At 44.8% G+C, this 17953-nt stretch overlaps 3 protein-coding genes across 11 annotated transcripts in view; 2 read left to right on the top strand and 1 right to left on the bottom strand.

The window, feature by feature from the left end:
• Window positions 1–17953, bottom strand: part of FAM76A (family with sequence similarity 76 member A) — a 99660-nt gene that overhangs the window by 40112 nt on the left and 41595 nt on the right. For 8 of the 9 annotated variants that reach the window (XR_007516573.1, XR_007516575.1, XR_007516572.1 and 5 more), the window contains one exon: window positions 17669–17757. The exons of the other annotated variant lie outside the window; for it this stretch is intronic. The gene's annotated coding sequence lies outside the window, so the exon portion shown is untranslated. Of the gene's footprint in view, window positions 1–17668; window positions 17758–17953 lie in introns of those variants that run through there. 9 annotated transcript variants of the gene reach the window in all.
• LOC126072785 (interferon alpha-inducible protein 6-like) lies at window positions 14110–17795 on the top strand. Its single transcript, XM_049878434.1, has 5 exons — window positions 14110–14193; window positions 15490–15591; window positions 15985–16062; window positions 16138–16287; window positions 17562–17795. Exons 2-5 carry the CDS (start codon window positions 15522–15524, stop codon window positions 17669–17671), a joined length of 408 nt encoding a protein of 135 aa, XP_049734391.1. The 5' UTR covers window positions 14110–14193; window positions 15490–15521; the 3' UTR covers window positions 17672–17795.
• LOC126072784 (interferon alpha-inducible protein 6-like) overlaps window positions 14111–17953 on the top strand; it is an 88585-nt gene continuing 84742 nt past the window's right edge. The window contains exon 1 of the mRNA XM_049878433.1: window positions 14111–14193. The gene's annotated coding sequence lies outside the window, so the exon portion shown is untranslated. The remainder of the gene's footprint in view (window positions 14194–17953) is intronic.

Here is a 17953-nt window from a genome sequence, read left to right as displayed (position 1 = left end):
TTACCAGAAACACATTTGATGTTCACATTTGTAGCAACATTCTGTTGCTGGCACCATATGTATTCTTTTAAGACGATAAACACTTTGTCTATAACTCTCCTCACTTCCTTCTGAGCCCTCACCAGAACTGCTTTTCAGGTCCATTAATTCTACCAACAGTCTCTTCAAGGCACGCTCCACTTTTACTATTAAAAAAAAACACTGCTATCGAGTCAATTCTGACTCATAGTGACCCTATAGGACGGACTAGAACTGGCCCATGGGGTTTCCTAGGAGCACCTGGTGGATTCTAACTGCCGACTTTTTGATTAGCTCTTAACCACTATGCCACCAGAGTTTCCCTTTTACTATCCCCCCAGACAAACAAACAAACCAAACCCATTGCTGTCAAGTCAATTCTGACTCATAACAACCCTATAAGGCACCTTAAAACTCTTCCAGTCTCTACCCATTACCAAATTACAAAACTGCTTTAAAATTTTCGGTATGTGTTAGAGCAGCACCCTTAATAAGACAGGTTTTAGAGGAATAAAATTGTTAAGAATGAGTTTTCTGAATTGGTTCTCAAGTCTCGCTAGCTTTAAAGGCACTGGTGACTCTGACTCCAGCAGTAAAGAGAGCATTGCTAATCCATGGTGTGTGGTGACAATGGATATATACAAAATATCACCACCAATGGAACAGATATTTGCAAGAGACAAGGCTCTGGGTGATTATATATTTGATACTTCTCTACAATTTTGTCAGAATGAGAAGTATTAGGAAGCTGGTTGATTGGTCCTGCTTTCGCTAGGCAAAGTGACAAAAGAAAGCAATGAGCTCAGGGCTTCAGAGTCACAGCTCAAGTACTGCATAAAAGACCTGAAAGTTCTCACTTGTGCCTTGAAAGAAAGCCTCATTTTTTTGTAGTAACAGAGCTGATATTGCTGAAAACCAAACCCAGAATCTTATCAAAAGAGTGGCTAAATTACAACACGAATTGAATTTCCAATCTCTAGTGATGTCTAAAGTTAAAGTGAAGGCAGTGGTTGGAAAGAAATGGCATCCTGAAACTTGGGATGGAGATATTCGGACATATAATCTGGAAGCTGGGGACAATGAGTGCATAAATTCCATTGAATCACTCCCACCAACAGAAACAGCCTCTTACTCTGATCTGAAGAGATCACTCCATCTTTGTCTGCTAAGCCTCCCTCCCCCCAAAAAACATTATCCTTTTGACCTCCATCTGATGAGATTAACTTAGCTGTGTCTGAAGAGCATTTGTCTGAGATATCACCTGGTTCAGCAATCGGGGCATTGCCTGGGCATCACCTGAGGCAGATGTATTATGAGGCATTGCTGAATGTCCGGACCCAGGACCCACCCCCACCACCCATTTTTGCTTCTAGACCTATAACTAGGCTTAAGTCCTAGTGAGTCCCAGGAAGTAAAGTACAAAGTGTGACACAGGAGGGGGTGCGCTAGACTCTAAAAGAACTGCTTGATTTTTCTAATATATATGAACAGAAACCTGGAGAATATATGTATGAATGGTTATTAAAGTATGGGATAGTGGTGCAAGGAACATAAAGTCGCATCCATCTGAGTTTATTGATATGGGCCCACTAAGCACTGATTCTTAATTCAATGTTTCAGCTCCAGAGGTTAGAAAAGGATCTAATAGTTTATTTGGTTGTTTCACTGAAGCATAGATTAAGCAATGACCTATGCTAAATCAAGTTGAAGTGCCAGACTTGCCTTGGTATACTGTAGAAGAAGATATCCAAAGGCTTAGTGAAATTGGAATGTTACAGTAGACTTATCAGGTTAGACCCACACACCCACACATGGAGTGCTCAGAGGACAAACCTTTCACCACAATGGTGAGGAACAAATTTGTGAAGTGAGCCCCAGTATCCTTGAAGTCTGCTGTGATTGCTATTTTATGTAAGTCAGATTTGACAGTAGGAACTGAATTAAGACACCTAACTAAAATGGCACTGGTGGCATAGTGGTTAAGAGCTCAGATACTAACCATAAAGATGGCAGTTCAAATCCACCAGCCACTCCTTGGAAAACTTATGGGGCAGTTCCACTGTGTTCTATAGGGTTGCTATGAGTCAGAATGACTGGACGGCAACTGTTTTTTTTTTTTTTAATTACGTTGGGGCTGATTGGACTCTGAGGTGGTAGGGACTAAGTAGAGGCACTTCATTGCCAAAGACAAGGTGGGTGTGGTTACTGTAATAGGTAGCCGAGTCAAAGCAGTAATCAAAATAGTCTGACCGATATGGACTTATAGCATTGATTACTTAGTCATGGTGTCCCTAGAAGTGAAATACACCCTCTCCTCCCTTATCGACATGGTTAGGTTTCAAAGACCAAGTTGTTATGCAAAATCAGCTTTATGCAAAAATGGAGGATGACCACATCATATCACAAAATGGAGGATGACTGCATTGTTACATAACTGCCAAATTACATCATTACATTACTGCTAAACCAATGAGAATCACTGGTTCTGAAATGACACTAATTCCAGGAGACCCAAAATGTTTCTGGGTGGCCTACCAGTCAGAGTAGGGGTGTATGGAGGCCAGGTAATTAATCAAGTCTTAGCTCATGTCCATCTCACAGTAGGTCCTGTGAATCCCCCAACCCAACCTGTGGTGATTTTCACAATTCCAGAATGCATAATCAGAATATGCATACTCAGCAACTGACAGAACCACCGCACTGAATCTCTGACATGTATGTAGAGTAAGGGCTATTATGGTAGGAAAGGCCAAATGGAAGCCATTAGAAATGCCCCTACCTAGGAAAATAGTAAATCAAAACCAATACCGCATTCCTTGAGGGATTGCAGAGATTACTGCCACCATCAAGGACTTGAAGGATGCAGGGATGGATTCCCACAACATCCCCATTCAACTTGCCTATTTGGCCTGTGCAAAAAACAGATGGATCTTGGAGAATGACAACGAATTGTCAAAAACTTAGCTAGGTGGTGACTCCAACTGCAATTGAGCTTTTCCAGATATGATTTCATTGCTTGAGCAAATCAATGTATTTCCTGGTACCTGTGATGCAGCTATTGATCTGGCTAATGCCTTTTTCTTCACACCTGTTTTGAAGGACCACCAGAAGCAGTTTGCCTTCAGCTGTCAAGGCCAACAATACACCTTCACTGTTTTACCTCAAAAGTATATTAACTTTCCAGCCCTATGTCATAATTTAGCTCACAGGGACTTCGATCACCTTTCCCCTTCACAAGGCTTCACACTGGTCTATTACATTGATGACATTATGCTGATTGGAACTAGTAAGGAAGAAGTATCTATTACTCTAGACTTATTTAAGGTATTTGCATGCTAGAGGGTGGGAAATTAACCTGGCAAAAATTCAGGTGCCTTCCAACTCAGTAAAATTTCTGGGAGCCCAGAGGTGTAGGGCATGTTGAGATATTCCTACTAAAGTGAAGGATAAGTTGTTGCATATGGCCCCTCCTAAAACTAAAAAGGAGGCACAATGCAGGGTGAGCCTCTTTGGATTTTGGAGCAACATGTTCTTCATTTAGGTGTGCTACTTTTTTACTCTGGCTTATTAATCAAGTGACTCAAAAAGTTACTAGTTTTGAGTGGGTCACAGAACAAGAGAAGGCTCTGTGACAGGTTCAAGCTGCTGTGCAAGCCGCTCTGCCATTTGCGCCATATGACCCAGCTGATCAAATGGTGCTTGAAGTGTCAGTGGCAGATAGGGACGCTGTTTGGAATCTTTGGCAGGCTCCCATTGGTGAATCGCAGCACAGATCCTTAGGATTTTAGGGCAAAACACTGCTATCCTCTGCAGACAACTACTCTCCTTTTGAGAAAGAGCTTTTGGCTTGTTACTGGGCCTTGGTGGAAACTGAATGCTTAACCATGGAACACAAGTCACCTTGTGGTCTGAGCTGCCCATCATGAACTGATGTTCTCTGATCCACAGAGTTGTAATGTTGGATGTGCATAGCAGCACACCATGATTAAATGGAAGTAGTATAGACAAGATCAGGCTTGAGCAGGACCTGAAAGCACAAGTAAGTCACATGAGGAGGTGATCCAAATGTCCATGGTCTCCACTCCTGTCACATTACCTTCTTTCTCCCAGTCTGAACCTATGGCCTCATAGGGTGTTCCTTATGATCAGTTGATTGAGGAAGAGAAAACTCAACTCTGGTTAACAGATGGTTCTGCACAATATGCTGGCACCACTTGAAAGTGGACAGTGACAGCATAGCAGCCCCTTTCTGGGACCTCCCTGAAGGGGACAGTAGTGAAGGGAAATCCTTCCAACCAGCAGGACTTCGAGTGGTGCACCTGGTTGTTCACTTTGCTTATGGGTAGAAATGGCCAGATGCACGATTGTATACTGATTCACGAGCCATAACTATGGTTTGGCTGGATGATCGGGGATTTGGAAGGAACTTGATTAGAAAATTGCAGACAAGGAGGTATGGGGAAGAGGTATGTGGATAGACATCTCGGAATGTGCCAAAGAAGTTTGTGCCTCATGCGAATGCTCACCAAAGGGTCATCTCAACAGAGGAGGATTTTAACAATCAAGTGGTTAGGATGATGCCTTCTGTGAATACCAGTCAGTCTCTTTCCCCAGCCACTCCTATCATTGCCCAGTGGGCTCATGAATAAAGCAGCCATGGCAAGGATGGAGGTTATGCATGGTTCAGAAACATGGACTTCCACTTACCAAGGCTGACTTGGCTGTAGCCACTGCCGAGTGACCGATCTGCCGCAGCAGAGACCAACAGTGAGTCCCTGATACAGCACCATTCCTAGGGGCAATCAGCTAGCAACCTGGTGGCAGATTGATTACATTGGACCGCTTCCATTGTGGAAAGGGCGTCATTTTGTTCTTACTGTGATAGGCACTTACTCTGGATACAAAATTTGCCTTTCCGGCATGCAATTCTTCTGCCAAAACTACCATCTGTGGACTTACAGAATGCCTTATGCACTGTCATGGTATCCCATATGGCATTACCTTGAATCAAATAACTCACTTCATAGCAAATGAAGTGTGCCAATGTGCCCACACTCATGGAATTCACTGATATTACCACATTCCGCATCATCCTGAAGCAGCTGGCTTGACAGGACAATGGAATGGCTTTCTAAAGACATAATTATGGTGCCAGTTAGGTGGCCATACCGTGCATGGTTGGGGCATTGTTCTATAGGAGGTTGTATATGCTCTAAACCAGCATCCAATATAAGGTGTTGTTTCTCCAATAACCAGGATTCATGAGTCCAGGAGTCAAGGGGTGGGACTCAGAGTGGCATCACTCATATTACCCCTAGTTAGCCACTCACAAAATTTTTGCTTCCTGTCCCCGTGACCATGCTCTGCAGTCTAGAGGTCTTAATTTCAAAGAGAGGAATGCTCCCATCAGGAGACAGAATACTGATTCCCTTGAACTGGAAGGCTCCTCATGCCTCTGGATCAACAAGGAAAGAACGGAGTTACTGTATTGGCTGATGTGACTGATCCTGATTACCAAGGGGAAATTGAATTGATAATTACATAGTGGAGATAAAGAAGAGTATGTCTGAAATACAGGAGATCTCACAGGACGTCCCTTAGTACTACCATGCCCTGTAATTAAAGTTAATGGAAAACTATAGCAACCCAATTCTAACATGACTACTAATGGCCCAGAACCTTCAGGAATGAAAGTTTGAGTAACCAGGCAAAGAACCACAACCCACTGAGGTGTTTGCTGAAGGCAAAGAGAATATGAAATGGGTAGCGGAAGAAGGTAGCTCTAAATACCAGCTACAACCACGTTTAGTTGCAGAAGCAATTGTTTTTAGTATTTCTTCCTTGTTTTATTATACGTGTATGTGCGTGTATACATATACATACATACATACCCCCAACACATTTGTCAGTTTGTGGTACTGTGGGCGTTTGCATGTTGCTGTGATGCTGGAAGCTATGCCACCAGTATTCAAACACCAGCAGCACCACCCATGGCAGACAGGTTTCAGCTGAGCTTCCAGACTAATACAGACTAGGAAGAAGGACCTGGAGGTCTATTTCTGAAAAAAGTTAGCCAGTGAAGACCTTATGAGCAGCAGGAGAACACTGTCCGATATAGTGCCAAAAGATGAGCTCCTCAGGTTGGAAGACACTCAAAATACAACCACAGAAGAGCTGCCGCCTCAAAATAGATTTGACCTCAATTATGCGGATGCAGTCAAGTTTTCGGGGCCTTCATTTGCTGATGTGGCATGACTCAAAATGAGAATAAACAGCTGCAAACATCTATGGAATGTACGAAGTATGAATCAAGGAAAATTGGAAATCGTCAAAAATAAAATGGAACATATAAACATTGGTATCTTAGGCGTTAGTGAGCTGAAATGGACTGGTATTGGCCATTTTGAATCAGATAATCATATGGTCTACTATTCCAGGAACGACAAATTGAAGAAGAATGGCATCGCATTCATCATCAAAAAGAACATTCAGGATCTATCCTGAAGTTCAGTGTTGTCAGTGATAGGATAATATCCATACGCAAGGAAGACCAGTTAGAATGACTATTATTCAAATTTACACACAAACCATTAAGGTCAAAGATGAAGAAATTGAAGATTTTTACCAACTACTGCAGTCTGAAAATTGATCAAACATGCAATCAGGATATATTGATAATTGCTGGTGATTGGAATGCAAAAGTTGGAAACAAAGAAAAAGGATCGGTAATTGGAAAATATGGCCTTGGTGATAGAAACAATGCTGGAGATCGAATGATAGAATTTTATAAGACCAACAACTTCTTCATTGCAAATACCTTTTTCAACAACATAAACAGTGACTATGCATGTGGACCTCCCTGGATGGGATACACAAGAATCAAAGTGACTATATCTGTGGAAAGAGATGATGGGATAGCTCGATATCATCAGTCAGAACAAGACCACGGGCTGACTGAGGAATAGAGCATCAACTGCTCATATGCAAGTTCAAGCTGATGCTGAAGAAAATTAGAACAAGTTCACGAGAGCCAAAGTAGGACCCTGAGTATATCCCGCCTGAATTTAGAGACCATCTCAAGAATAGATTTGATCCACTGAACACTAATGATGGGAGACAAGACAAGCTGTGGAATAACATCAAGGACATCATACATGAAGAAAGCAAGAGGTCATTAAAAAGACAGGAAAGACCAAAATAGATGTCAGAAGAGACTTTGAAAGTTGCTTTTGAACATCAAGTAGCTGAAGTGGACAGAAGAAATGATCAGGTAAAAAAAGCTGAACAGAGTTCAAAGGGCAACTCGAGAAGACAAAGTAAAGTATTATAATGACATGTGCAAAGACCTGGGGTTAGAAAATCAAAAGGGAAGAACACACTAGTCTTTTCTGAAGCTGAAAGAACTGAAGAAAAAATCTAAGCCTCGGGTTGCAATAATGAAGGATTCTATGCGCAAAATACTGAACAACGCAGGAAGCATCCAAAGATGGAAGGAATACACAGAGTCACTATGCCAAAAAGAATGGTCCAACATTCAATCATTTCAGGAGGCAGCATATGATCAAGAACCAATGGTACTGAAGGAAGAAGTCCAAGCTGCACCGAAGACGCTGGTGAAAACAAAAGCTCCAGAATTCACAGAACACCAATTGAGCTGTTTCAACAGACGAATGCACCACTGGACGTGGTCACTCATCTATCCCAAGAAATCCAGAGGACAGCTACCTGGCCAACTGACTGGAAGAGATCCATATTTACACCTATTCCAAAGAAAGGTGATCCAACCAAATGAGGAAATTACCAAACAATATCATTAATATCACATGTAAGTAAAATTTTACTGAAGATCATTCAATAGTGGTTGCAGTAGTACATCAACAGGCAACTGCCAGAAATTCAAGCAGGATTCAAAAGAGAGAACATAGAACAAGGGATGTAGTTGCTGATGACAGATGGACCCTGGCTGAAAGATGTTTACCTTTATTTTATTGACTGTGCAAAGATATTTGACTGTGTGGATCATAACAAATTATGGATGATATCATGAAGAATGGGAATTCCAGAATACTCAATTGTGCTCATGAGGAACCTGTACATAAATCAAGAGGCAGTTATTCTAACAGAACAAGGGGATGCATGTTTTAAAGTCAGGAAGGGTGTGCATCAGGGCTGTATTCTTTCACCATACTTATTCAATCTGTACGCTGAGCAAATAATGTGAGAAGCTGGACTATATGATGAAGAACGGGAAATCATTAACAACCTGTGTCATGCAGATGATATATTCAAAGGCAAGTGAATATAATTACTGCCATGGGCAGCAAGGCCTGAGTTGCAAAGAGGATGCTTTGACTGCAGGGGTCTGTGGTTAATCGATTATGAGGATGGGATCATGGATATCTGACAGGGTGATCCTGGATTTTTATATTAAAAGAAAAAAAAAGGCAAGAGCTGGTACACAGAAAACTGCTATCAGCTGCCACAATGGAAAATCACGGTCCTTCATCCAGATTCTAGATCACAGAACCAGAACTTCTTGACCAAGGAGAGGCCATGTCCCATTAAGCAAAGATTCTGCGATGACTCCACAATTATGTATAGTAAATATTCCTCCAATACTTTCCCAAAGGGATCTACTGCCATTTGTGAGGGTAACTATACACTCAAAAAAAGGAAAATATTCAGAATTTTTAAAGACTGTTAAAGATATAGAGTCTGAAATGACACGGAAATTATGAGACAAAAAAACTCCATCACAGTTTTCTAGTTAGAGGAGAGGCTAAAGGAGGCCTGCTGATTAATGGAGTTTAGTCCAAGTCCAATAGGTTCCATAGAAGCTGACAGAATCCTCTCATTGGTTCCATGACCTGTGGAGTGAAGGCTACTATGACAGGAAGAGCCAAGTGGAAATTCTTAAAACTGACCTGCAGTTTATTTCTGATTTAATATTTTGGTCCAAGTTGTGTTCCTCATCATATGCCCATTCAATTCACCTATCTGGCCTCTGGGAAAACAGATGCATCATGGTGGATGATGGATGAACTACTGTAAACTTACCCACGTGATAGCCCCAACCAGAGCTACTCTACTGGTGTGGTATCTTTACCGGCACTTGGCGTATGGCTATTGATTTGACAAATGCTCTCTTGGCAATACCCATCAGAAGAGATGATCAAAGGCAGTTTGCTTTTAGCACCTTCCCTTTCTCTCCTTGTGAATTTGTTAAACATTCCAGCTCTCTGTTGTAATGTAGTCTAAAAGGACTTGATGGCTTTGAAATTCCACTGAACATTATGTTGACCCACTATATTGATGACATCATACTAATTGGACACAAACAGGAAGTAATAAAGGAGTCCTGGTGGCGCAATGGTTAAGTGCTCAGCTGCTAACCAAAAAACTGGTGGTTGAAATCAACCCAGAGGCTCTGCAGGAGAAAAGGCTTGGCAATCTAGAGCCTAGGTACCACCTCCGACTGCTCTGACAGGGATCGCAACAGAGGATCCCAGAAAGAGCTGGAGAAAAATGTAGTAAAAAATACTAATGCACACACACACACAAAAAAAGAACAGGCTTACTGGCCTGACAGAGAGTAGAGAAACCCTGAGATTATGGCCCCCTGGACATCCTTATGGCTCAGTAATAAAGTCACTTGTGAGGTTCACGTTTCAGCCAAAGATTAGACAGGCCCATAAAACAAAACGAGACTAAATGGACACTCCTGCCCAGGCACAAGGACTAGAAGGCAGGAGGGGATAGGAAAGCTAGTAATGGGGAACCCAAGGTCGAGAAGGGAAGAGTGCTGACATATTGTGGGGTTGACAACCAACGTCACAAAACAGTATACATATTGTTTAATGAGAAACTAGTTTGCTCTGTAAACCTTCATTTAAAGCACAAGAAAAAAATTTTTTAAAAAATCGAATTTGGAGGAAGAGATCAAAAAAAGATTACAGCCTAGGAAACACTATGGGGCCCTTCTACTCAGCCATATAGGATCACTATGAGTCGAAATCAACTCAAAGACAAACAACAACAACAGGAAATGATAAGCACCATGTTTACCAGAGAATAGATGGAAACTGCATGAGAGTTCAGGGTTCTGCCACCTTGGTAACATTTTTAGGAGTTCAGTGGTTTGGGGCATGCAAGGACAAGCCATCTCACCTTGTATATGGTATGACTTAGAAAGAGAAACAGTAGTCGGTGGGCCTCTTTGGATTTTGGAGACAGAATATACACATTTGGAAATATATCTCCAATCCTTTACTGGGTCTGGACAGCTGCCAATTGTGAGTTGGGTCTAGAGCAAGAGAGGGCTATACAGGAGGTTTAGACCACAAAACAAGCTATACTACCACTTTGGATTAAATGATCCAGCAGGTACAATGTAACTGGACATATCTGTGGTGGGTAAAGATGCTGCAGTGAGTCTCTGAAAGCTGAAATAAGAGAGTTGCAATGAGGACCTCTAGGATTTTGGAATAAGGCCATGCTCACCATGGTTCATTTGAAGGAAAGGTCCTGATATGTCACTGGGCACCAGTAGTGACTAAGCATCTCACCACTGGACACCAAGCTGGATATTAGCAGACAGGCACAGTAGCAATCCAATCTATGATAGAAGTGGTACATTCAGGGCTGGACTCAAAAGGGTCCAGAAGACATGAGTCAATTAAATGAACAGGCAGCCAGGCTCCCATGGCCTCTGACTCTGTTGATCTGACACTATCATGGATTGACTTATGTCCCCCCAAAAATGTGTATATCAACTTGGTTAGGCCACGATTCCTAGTATTGTGTGGTTGTCCTCCATTTTGTGACTGTAATTTAACCTTAAAAGGATTAGGGTGGGATTGAAACTCCACCCTTACTCAGGTCGGTCGCCTCTCTGATCCAATGTAAAGGGAATTTCCCTGGGGTGTGGCCTGTACCACCTTTTATCTCTTAAGATAAGAAAGAGAAGCAAGCAGAGAGTTGGGGACCTCATACCACCAAGAAAGCAGCACCAGGTGCAGAGCACATCCTTTGAACCCAGGGTTCTTCCTGTGCCTGAGAAGCTCCTCGAGCAAGGAAGGATTGAGGACCAGGACCATCCTCCAGAGCCAACAGAGATGGAAAGCCTTCCCCTGGAGCCGATGCTCTGAATTTGGGCTTTTAGCTTACTTTACTGTGAGGAAATAAACTTCTCTTTGTTAAAGCCATCTACTTGTGGTATTTCTGTTATAGCAGCACTAGATGATTGATACAGACACCTCTCCTTTGACTCACACCTATGGCCTTAGGAAAGGATCCCTGCAACCAACTGGTAAAAGGAGGAAAGGAGTCAGACCCAATTCACAGATTGTTGAATACTAGTTCAGTATGATATTTTGGTACTAGCTAGAAATGGACCACAGTTGGAGGTAGCCCTGAAGAACAGGGATGATCCTCCCAGGAGGCACAACTGTGAGCAGTATACATTGTCATCCCATTTGTATGGAGGAAGCAATGGACTCGGGTATGGCTATACACTGATTTTTAATAAATGGTTTGGCTGGTTGGTCAAGAGGGTGAAAGAACAAAATTGGAAGCTCAAGGATAAGCAGGTCTGGGGAACAGACATATGGGTGAGTTGGAGAGAGCCCTGGTGGCACAGTAGTTAAGCACTCAGCTGTTAACCTAAAGGTCAGTGGTTCAAACCCACCAGCCGCTCTGTGCAAGAAAAATGTGACGGCCTGCTTTCATAAGGACTACAGCCTTGGAAAGCCTATGGGGAAGTTCTCCTCTTCCTAGAAGGTCTCAATGAGTCAATTGATTCAATGGCAATGGGTGTAGGAGTGGGCACAAAGCATGCTGATCTTTGTGTTTCACATTAATGCTCACTGGAGACCATCCACTATAAATGAGGCTCTACAAGAGGACGGTCAGGATGTCACATCCTGTGGATGTCAGCCAGCCTCTAAATTTAGCCAACCTTGCTTGCTGAAAGTGAAGAGGACTCGAAGAACTTACTGATAAAGATCAAAGGCTATAGCCTTCAGTATGGATTAAACCTCAGCAAAAAGAAAACAAAAATCCTCACAACTGAACCAAAAAGCAACATCATGATAAATGGAGAAAAGACTGAAGTTGTCAAGAGTTATATTTTACTTGGATCCACAATCAAAGCCCATGGAAGCAGCAGTCAAGAAATCAAATGATACATTACGCTGGGCAAATCTGCTGCTTCAAAGTGTTAAAAAGCAAAGATGTCACTTCAAGGACTAAGGTACACCTAACCCAAGCCAGGAAACACTCACTGTTGGCATAGTGGTTAAGTGCTACGCCTACTAACCAAAGGGTCGGCAGTTCAAATCCACCAGGCGCTCCTTGGAAACTCTATGGGGCAGTTCTACTTTGCCCTATAGGGTTGCCATGAGTCAGAATCAACTCGACGGCACTGTGTTTGGTTTGGTTTTTGGTAACCCAAGCCATGGTGTTCTCAGTCACCTCATAGGCCTGTGAAAGCTGGGCAATGAACAAGGAAGACCAAAGAAGAATTGCTGCCTTTGAACTATGGTGTTGGCCAAGAATGTTGAATATACCATGGATTGCCAGAAGAACATACAGATCTGACTTGGAGGAAGTAAAGCCAGAATGCTCATTAGACGTGAGGATGGCGAGATTTTGTCTCACATACTTTGGACATGTTATCAGGAGGGATCAGTCCCTGGAGAAGGATGTCATGCTTGTCTAAGTAGAGGGTCAGTGAAAAAGAGGAAGACCCTCAACCAGATGGGCTGACATAGTGGCTGCAACAATGGGCTCAAGAATAGCAACAATCATGTGGATGGCACAGGACCAGGCAGTATTTCGTTCTGTTGCACATAAGATAGCTATGAGTCAGAATCAACTCCAAGGCACCTAGCAACAATTGCTTTGCTAAGGAGCCCTGGTGGCGAAATGGTTAAGGGCTCTGCTGCTAACCAAAAACTCAACAGTTTCAACCAGCCACTCTGTGAGAGAAAAAACCTGGTTATCTGCTCCTGTTAAGATTTACAGCCTAGGAAACCCTATGGGGCAGTTCTACTCTGTCCTACAGGGTTACTGTGAGTTGGAATCGACTTGATAGCACACAAAAACAATAATATCGCTTTGCAATTGACCCATAAATGAGTGGCCATGGTGGCAAGAATGAAGTCTATGAATGGGTCCAACAACTTCGGCTCCCTCTACAAGGCTGACCTAGCAACAACCAACAAATAGCCAATCTGCCAGCAGAAGGCAGCAACACAGCAATATTACTCAGGTAGAACAGTCAACCCCCTGGTGGCAGGTTAATTACAACAGACCCCTTCCAGTTGAAAAGGCAATGAGTCATCCTTACTGGAATTGCTATGTACTCCAAATACAGGTTGCACTTCTTACCCATGGTGCCTCTGCAAGCATCACTACCCAAAGGCTTAAACAATGATCAATCTACCACCTAGGGCCAAAAAAAAACCATTGCCTTCAAGCTGATTCTGACACATACCTAGGGCCAGAAGACCCATGTTATAGCAAAGGATATGTGACAATGGCCTCATGAGCATGGGGTTCACTACTCTTATCATAAGCCTATAACCAGAAGCAGCCATCCTGGGGGAACAATGGAATAGAATGACTACATTTCTAAAGGTTTAATCTCCTCAACTGCAAAATGGGGATTCTAAACAGTAAATGGTACTTCACAAGGCTGCTGTGGGATTGGAGACAGACAATGTACATAGAGCACTTTGCCCAAGTCCTGGCATGCAGCACGTCCTCAATAAATAGTAGATATTATTATTGATTGAACTGAATCCTGCAAAGCCTCTGTGCCCTGGGAGGAACTGATGGTTGGGCTTCACTAAGCTGACTAGGGCCATGGACTCCACCACAGTGTGGCCTGCTTTGGAAAAGTCCCTCCCCTCCTTCCCAGCTTGAATTACATCTTTCTTCCAGCAGGCAGCGCACAGATGCTGCCGGTGCACAGAGCTGAAGAAGACCAGGAAAAGGAAACTAGGAGGAGTGCAGGAAATGGAAACTCTGACAGCGATTGGCTGCCTGGGGCAGGGTGGAGGGTAGCCAAATCGATTATAAAAAGCCAGCCTTCAGCCCAACAGCCTTTTCCTCGCCACTGCTCCATCCATCAGCAGATCCTGGGCAGGAAGATTCTTTCTTCCCTTTTCCAAGGTAAACCCAGGAGCTATGGGGTGGGGATGCCAAGCTGCTACCCTCTGCCAGGCTACCTCCCTGGGTCCCTTTTAGTGCACTAGGCTGGGACTGGTCTGAGGGGATGGGTTGGAGCTTTTAGGGCAGTCTCAGAATGCATGAGACCTAGCTTATTGGTGCTAGGTCAGCTCTCTGTGGTCTCAACCCTGTCACTTCACCTCTTTGGGCCTTAGTTACCTGACATGTAAAATGGAGATCAAACTACCTTACCTCCCAGAGGACTGGACAATTTCTGAAACCGTTATTGTAGTAGACAAGGTAACAGGAAGGTCATCTTTGAAGATAGATGAAGCTAACTGGAGTGACTGTTAAAAGTGTGGGCGGAGCAGTCTTGGGGGTATTACTTAACCTTTATGAGCTCAGTTTCCTTAGCTATCACAGGGATTGATAACAATGGCACCTACCTCATGGAGTTGTTATGGGTATAAGTGACCTTGTGCCATAAAGGGCTGAGTACTGGTAATTGCTCAGTACATGGAAGGGCCATTTTTACTATTATTATTGCTGTGTGACCTTGGGCAATCTCCTTTACTGCTCTGTTATTCTTTCTTCATCTGAAAAATGAAGTTGATGTGAGGCCAGTGCTTGGTACCTGTAGGTACTTAACGGATTCTAAAAATAAGTTAATCAACAACCATTTTTTTTTTTTTTTAAACACATTCTCTGTTCCCGGTAAGGAGCCCTGGTGACGCAGTGGTTAAGTACTCTGCTGCTAACCGAAAGGTCGCCCTTTCAAAACCCACCAGCCGCTGTGCGAGAGGAAAGATGTGGCATTCGGCTGTTGTAAAGATTACAGCCTTGGAAGCTCTGTGGGACAATTCTACTCTGCCCTGTAGGGTCACTATGTGTCTGAATTCACTCGACTGCAATGAGTTTTTTTTTTTTTTTTTTTAGTGCCACGCCCTGTTCTAAGTGTTAGGGATATACGGTGAAGAGTTTCTAAATAACAACCACCCTCTGAAGGAGGCTCGATTAATACCGCCATTTGAAGAATAAACAGACCAAGAGAAGGGAATTACTATAGTACCCTGTCCAAGTAATGACAAAACCAAGAACAGTGGTAACTGTAATGAAGGCTCACCATGTGCAGGCACCATACCAGAACATTCATTCATTAAATTCTCTTAACCACCCCGTGAGGCAGAAACCTCACTCCCATTGTTGCTGTGAGGAATCCGAAAACCCAAGGTCCGGAGAGGGTCCTGGGCTCCATCCGACGGCCTGTGGTCTTTCCCCTCCCTTTTTCCCGCACTCCAGGGCCTGCAACAAAGCCGGTGCGCGGCGCCACCATGCGGCAGAAGGCGGTATCGCTCGTTCTGTGCTACCTGCTACTCTTCACCTGCCTAGGAGTGGAGGCAGGTAAGAACTCTGCCCTGGGGGGCGGTGTCAGTGGGGTGGGTAGGAAGGAGGAGGGAGTCTCTGTGGGATAAAGAAGGAGAGGGAGGTTTGAGCACAGTTTCAGGATCTCTGGTGTGCCTCTGAAAGCGAGAAGCTGTTACAATGGACAGCACAATGTTGCTATAGCCAGCGTCACAGGTTCGAATTCCTACTCTGTCAATTTCTCCATTCCTCCGAAATGTTTTCAATGCCAGCTACATACCAGGCACGGTGCTTGGAGTAAAGTCCCTCCCCTTCTATGCCGCTCTCCTTTACGGGAGGGTGGCGGCTTCCAGCTCTGGGAGTGATCTTAGCGCGGGACACAGTGCGTGGCCTCCTCCCCACTTCACTCCTCTTTGTCCGCTCTCCCAACAGGCAAGAGCTCCGATGACAGGTCAAAGGACAGCGGCTCTGGGTTCTGGGATGCCCTGCCCTACATGGTGGTCGGAGGAGGTGCGTCTGGGGGCGCGAGTGGGCAGGTGGGGCGAGACCCTGCTGCGGGGGCGCTCACCCCTCCTCTCTCTCCAGGGCTCATGGCCGCGGGGTTGCCGGTGCTGGGCTTCACCAGTGCCGGCATCGCCGCCAACTCCATGGCCGCCTGGATGATGAGCTGGTCTGCGGTGCTGAACGGTGGCGGTGTGCCTGCTGGAGGCCTGGTGGCCACTCTCCAGAGCCTCGGTGAGTGGGGGCACAGGCCCTTAGACGGCGGCACCAGGGCCAGCTGGTCCTCTGTACTATTCTGAGCCCTTTTCTCTGGCTAATTCAGCCCTGTGAGGTGGGCACTCTTATTATCCCCAACATACAGGTGGGAAAACAGAGGCACTGAGGGCTTAAGTAATTTACTCAGGTTCTCACAGCTAGTTAGTACCAGGGCCAGAATTCAAACTTAGTCTGATTCCAGAAGCTTCACTTTTAGCCTCTGAGGCCTGGTGCCCCACTGATGCTTTGGCCAAGTCACCACAAACCTCAGTTCCCTCATCTGGAAACCAGGAAAATCATCCCCCTTTAGCATTTAGCATGCTCGATTTCAGAGAGTCATAGTGGCAAAGAAACACGATCGAACAACCCAAATCAATCTCACACCACCCCTGGTCTTGAGTTTCTTGAATACCATGGAAAAGGAAGATACAAAACTTCTGTCTCTCCCTCTCCCTCTGACCTTCCTCCTTCTCCTCCTCCCACCCCTTCCCTTTCCTCCTACCTCCCCTTTCCCTTCCCCCTATTCTTCCCTCCCCCACCCCCCTCCCCCCTTCTTCCTCCTTCCCTCTTTCTCCCCCTTTGCCTCCCTCCCCTTTCTCTTTTCCTCCCTCCCTCCTCCCTTCCCCTTTCCTTCCTCCTTCCCTTATCTCTCATCTCCTCTCCTCTCCCTCTCTTTCTGAGGCCTCTAAAATCCTGGAGAAAAACCACCCCTGACAAACTCCCCCTCTGGCTCCCTGAACTCTCCATCTCTCTCTCAGTTATGGATGGCAAAAGCCCAGTGAACCAGTTGGGCAGCATGGAGCCTTCTCAGAGGGGGCAGGGGGAAGGCCCTGGCCAGACCACACCCTGCAGTGATGGGGTGAAGGGAGCGGACAGGGCTAGGAACACTCTCCAGTTGGCTATAAGATGGTTGTCCTCTCATAGGTCCCAGGGCTGCAGCAAGGATGAAGGACCTTTTGTTTGTGAACCTCCCAGCACCCACACAGTGAGGTCTCCACAAGGTGGCTGTCATTAGCGTTACTAGTAACACAGTGTGTTCCTCGCAGACATGAGGTACAGCTCCACAGACTGAGCCATTAGTTGTGTCTTTTTCTTCTCTGAAACACATTTCTGATTTGAGAGGCAAGTAAGCGGGAAATAAGATTCACTTCACAGCCGTTGCCTTCCCCCTCAAGGCCTTTTTGGGCTCAACCAGTGATTTCCAGACATTTGGATTCCCAGAAACCAGTGACCCTTCTGTGCTTGCTTCACAGGGGCTACCGGTGGCGGCAGTGCCGTCATGGCCAAGGTTGGTGCCAGTCTGGGCTACGTGGCCCATAAGACCCTTGCCAGTGGGAAGGAAGAAGGGGATGATGAGGAGTAGCAGCAGCTCCCAGGACTCCCTCCTTCCTCCTTGCCCTCCCTCTTCCAGTTGGAGTTCAGAGCTTTCTTGTCAGTCTCCTCGATGACCTAGATGAGAAAACAAAATAAACTCCTCTTAGAAAACACTTTGTCTTTCTGTGAATCCCCTTGCTATGAGAAGATCCAACAAGATCTGGCTCTTGCCGGCCTCATCCACACTCCCACACCCTCATTTTCCCCTAAAGCCATCCTCAGCTACTGGAACACAACCAGCTGATACTGTCTCTCATGCTGCTCTCTCTGT

The sequence above is a fragment of the Elephas maximus genome, chromosome 3 (assembly GCF_024166365.1).
Source record: "Elephas maximus indicus isolate mEleMax1 chromosome 3, mEleMax1 primary haplotype, whole genome shotgun sequence".
Classification (NCBI taxonomy): Eukaryota; Metazoa; Chordata; class Mammalia; order Proboscidea; family Elephantidae; genus Elephas; species Elephas maximus.
Note: the sequence above shows the minus strand (reverse complement) of the source record. Positions and strands in the feature narration are given on the sequence as shown.

Bases quoted from the DNA above. Each gene is read 5' to 3' on its own strand.
- LOC126072785 (XM_049878434.1), top strand. From the start codon at position 15,522: ATGCGGCAGAAGGCGGTATCGCTCGTTCTGTGCTACCTGCTACTCTTC. The intron at 16,063-16,137 runs GTGCGTCTGGGG...CTCTCTCTCCAG, and splicing joins CTACATGGTGGTCGGAGGAG to GGCTCATGGCCGCGGGGTTG. The intron at 16,288-17,561 runs GTGAGTGGGGGC...CTTGCTTCACAG, and splicing joins GGCCACTCTCCAGAGCCTCG to GGGCTACCGGTGGCGGCAGT.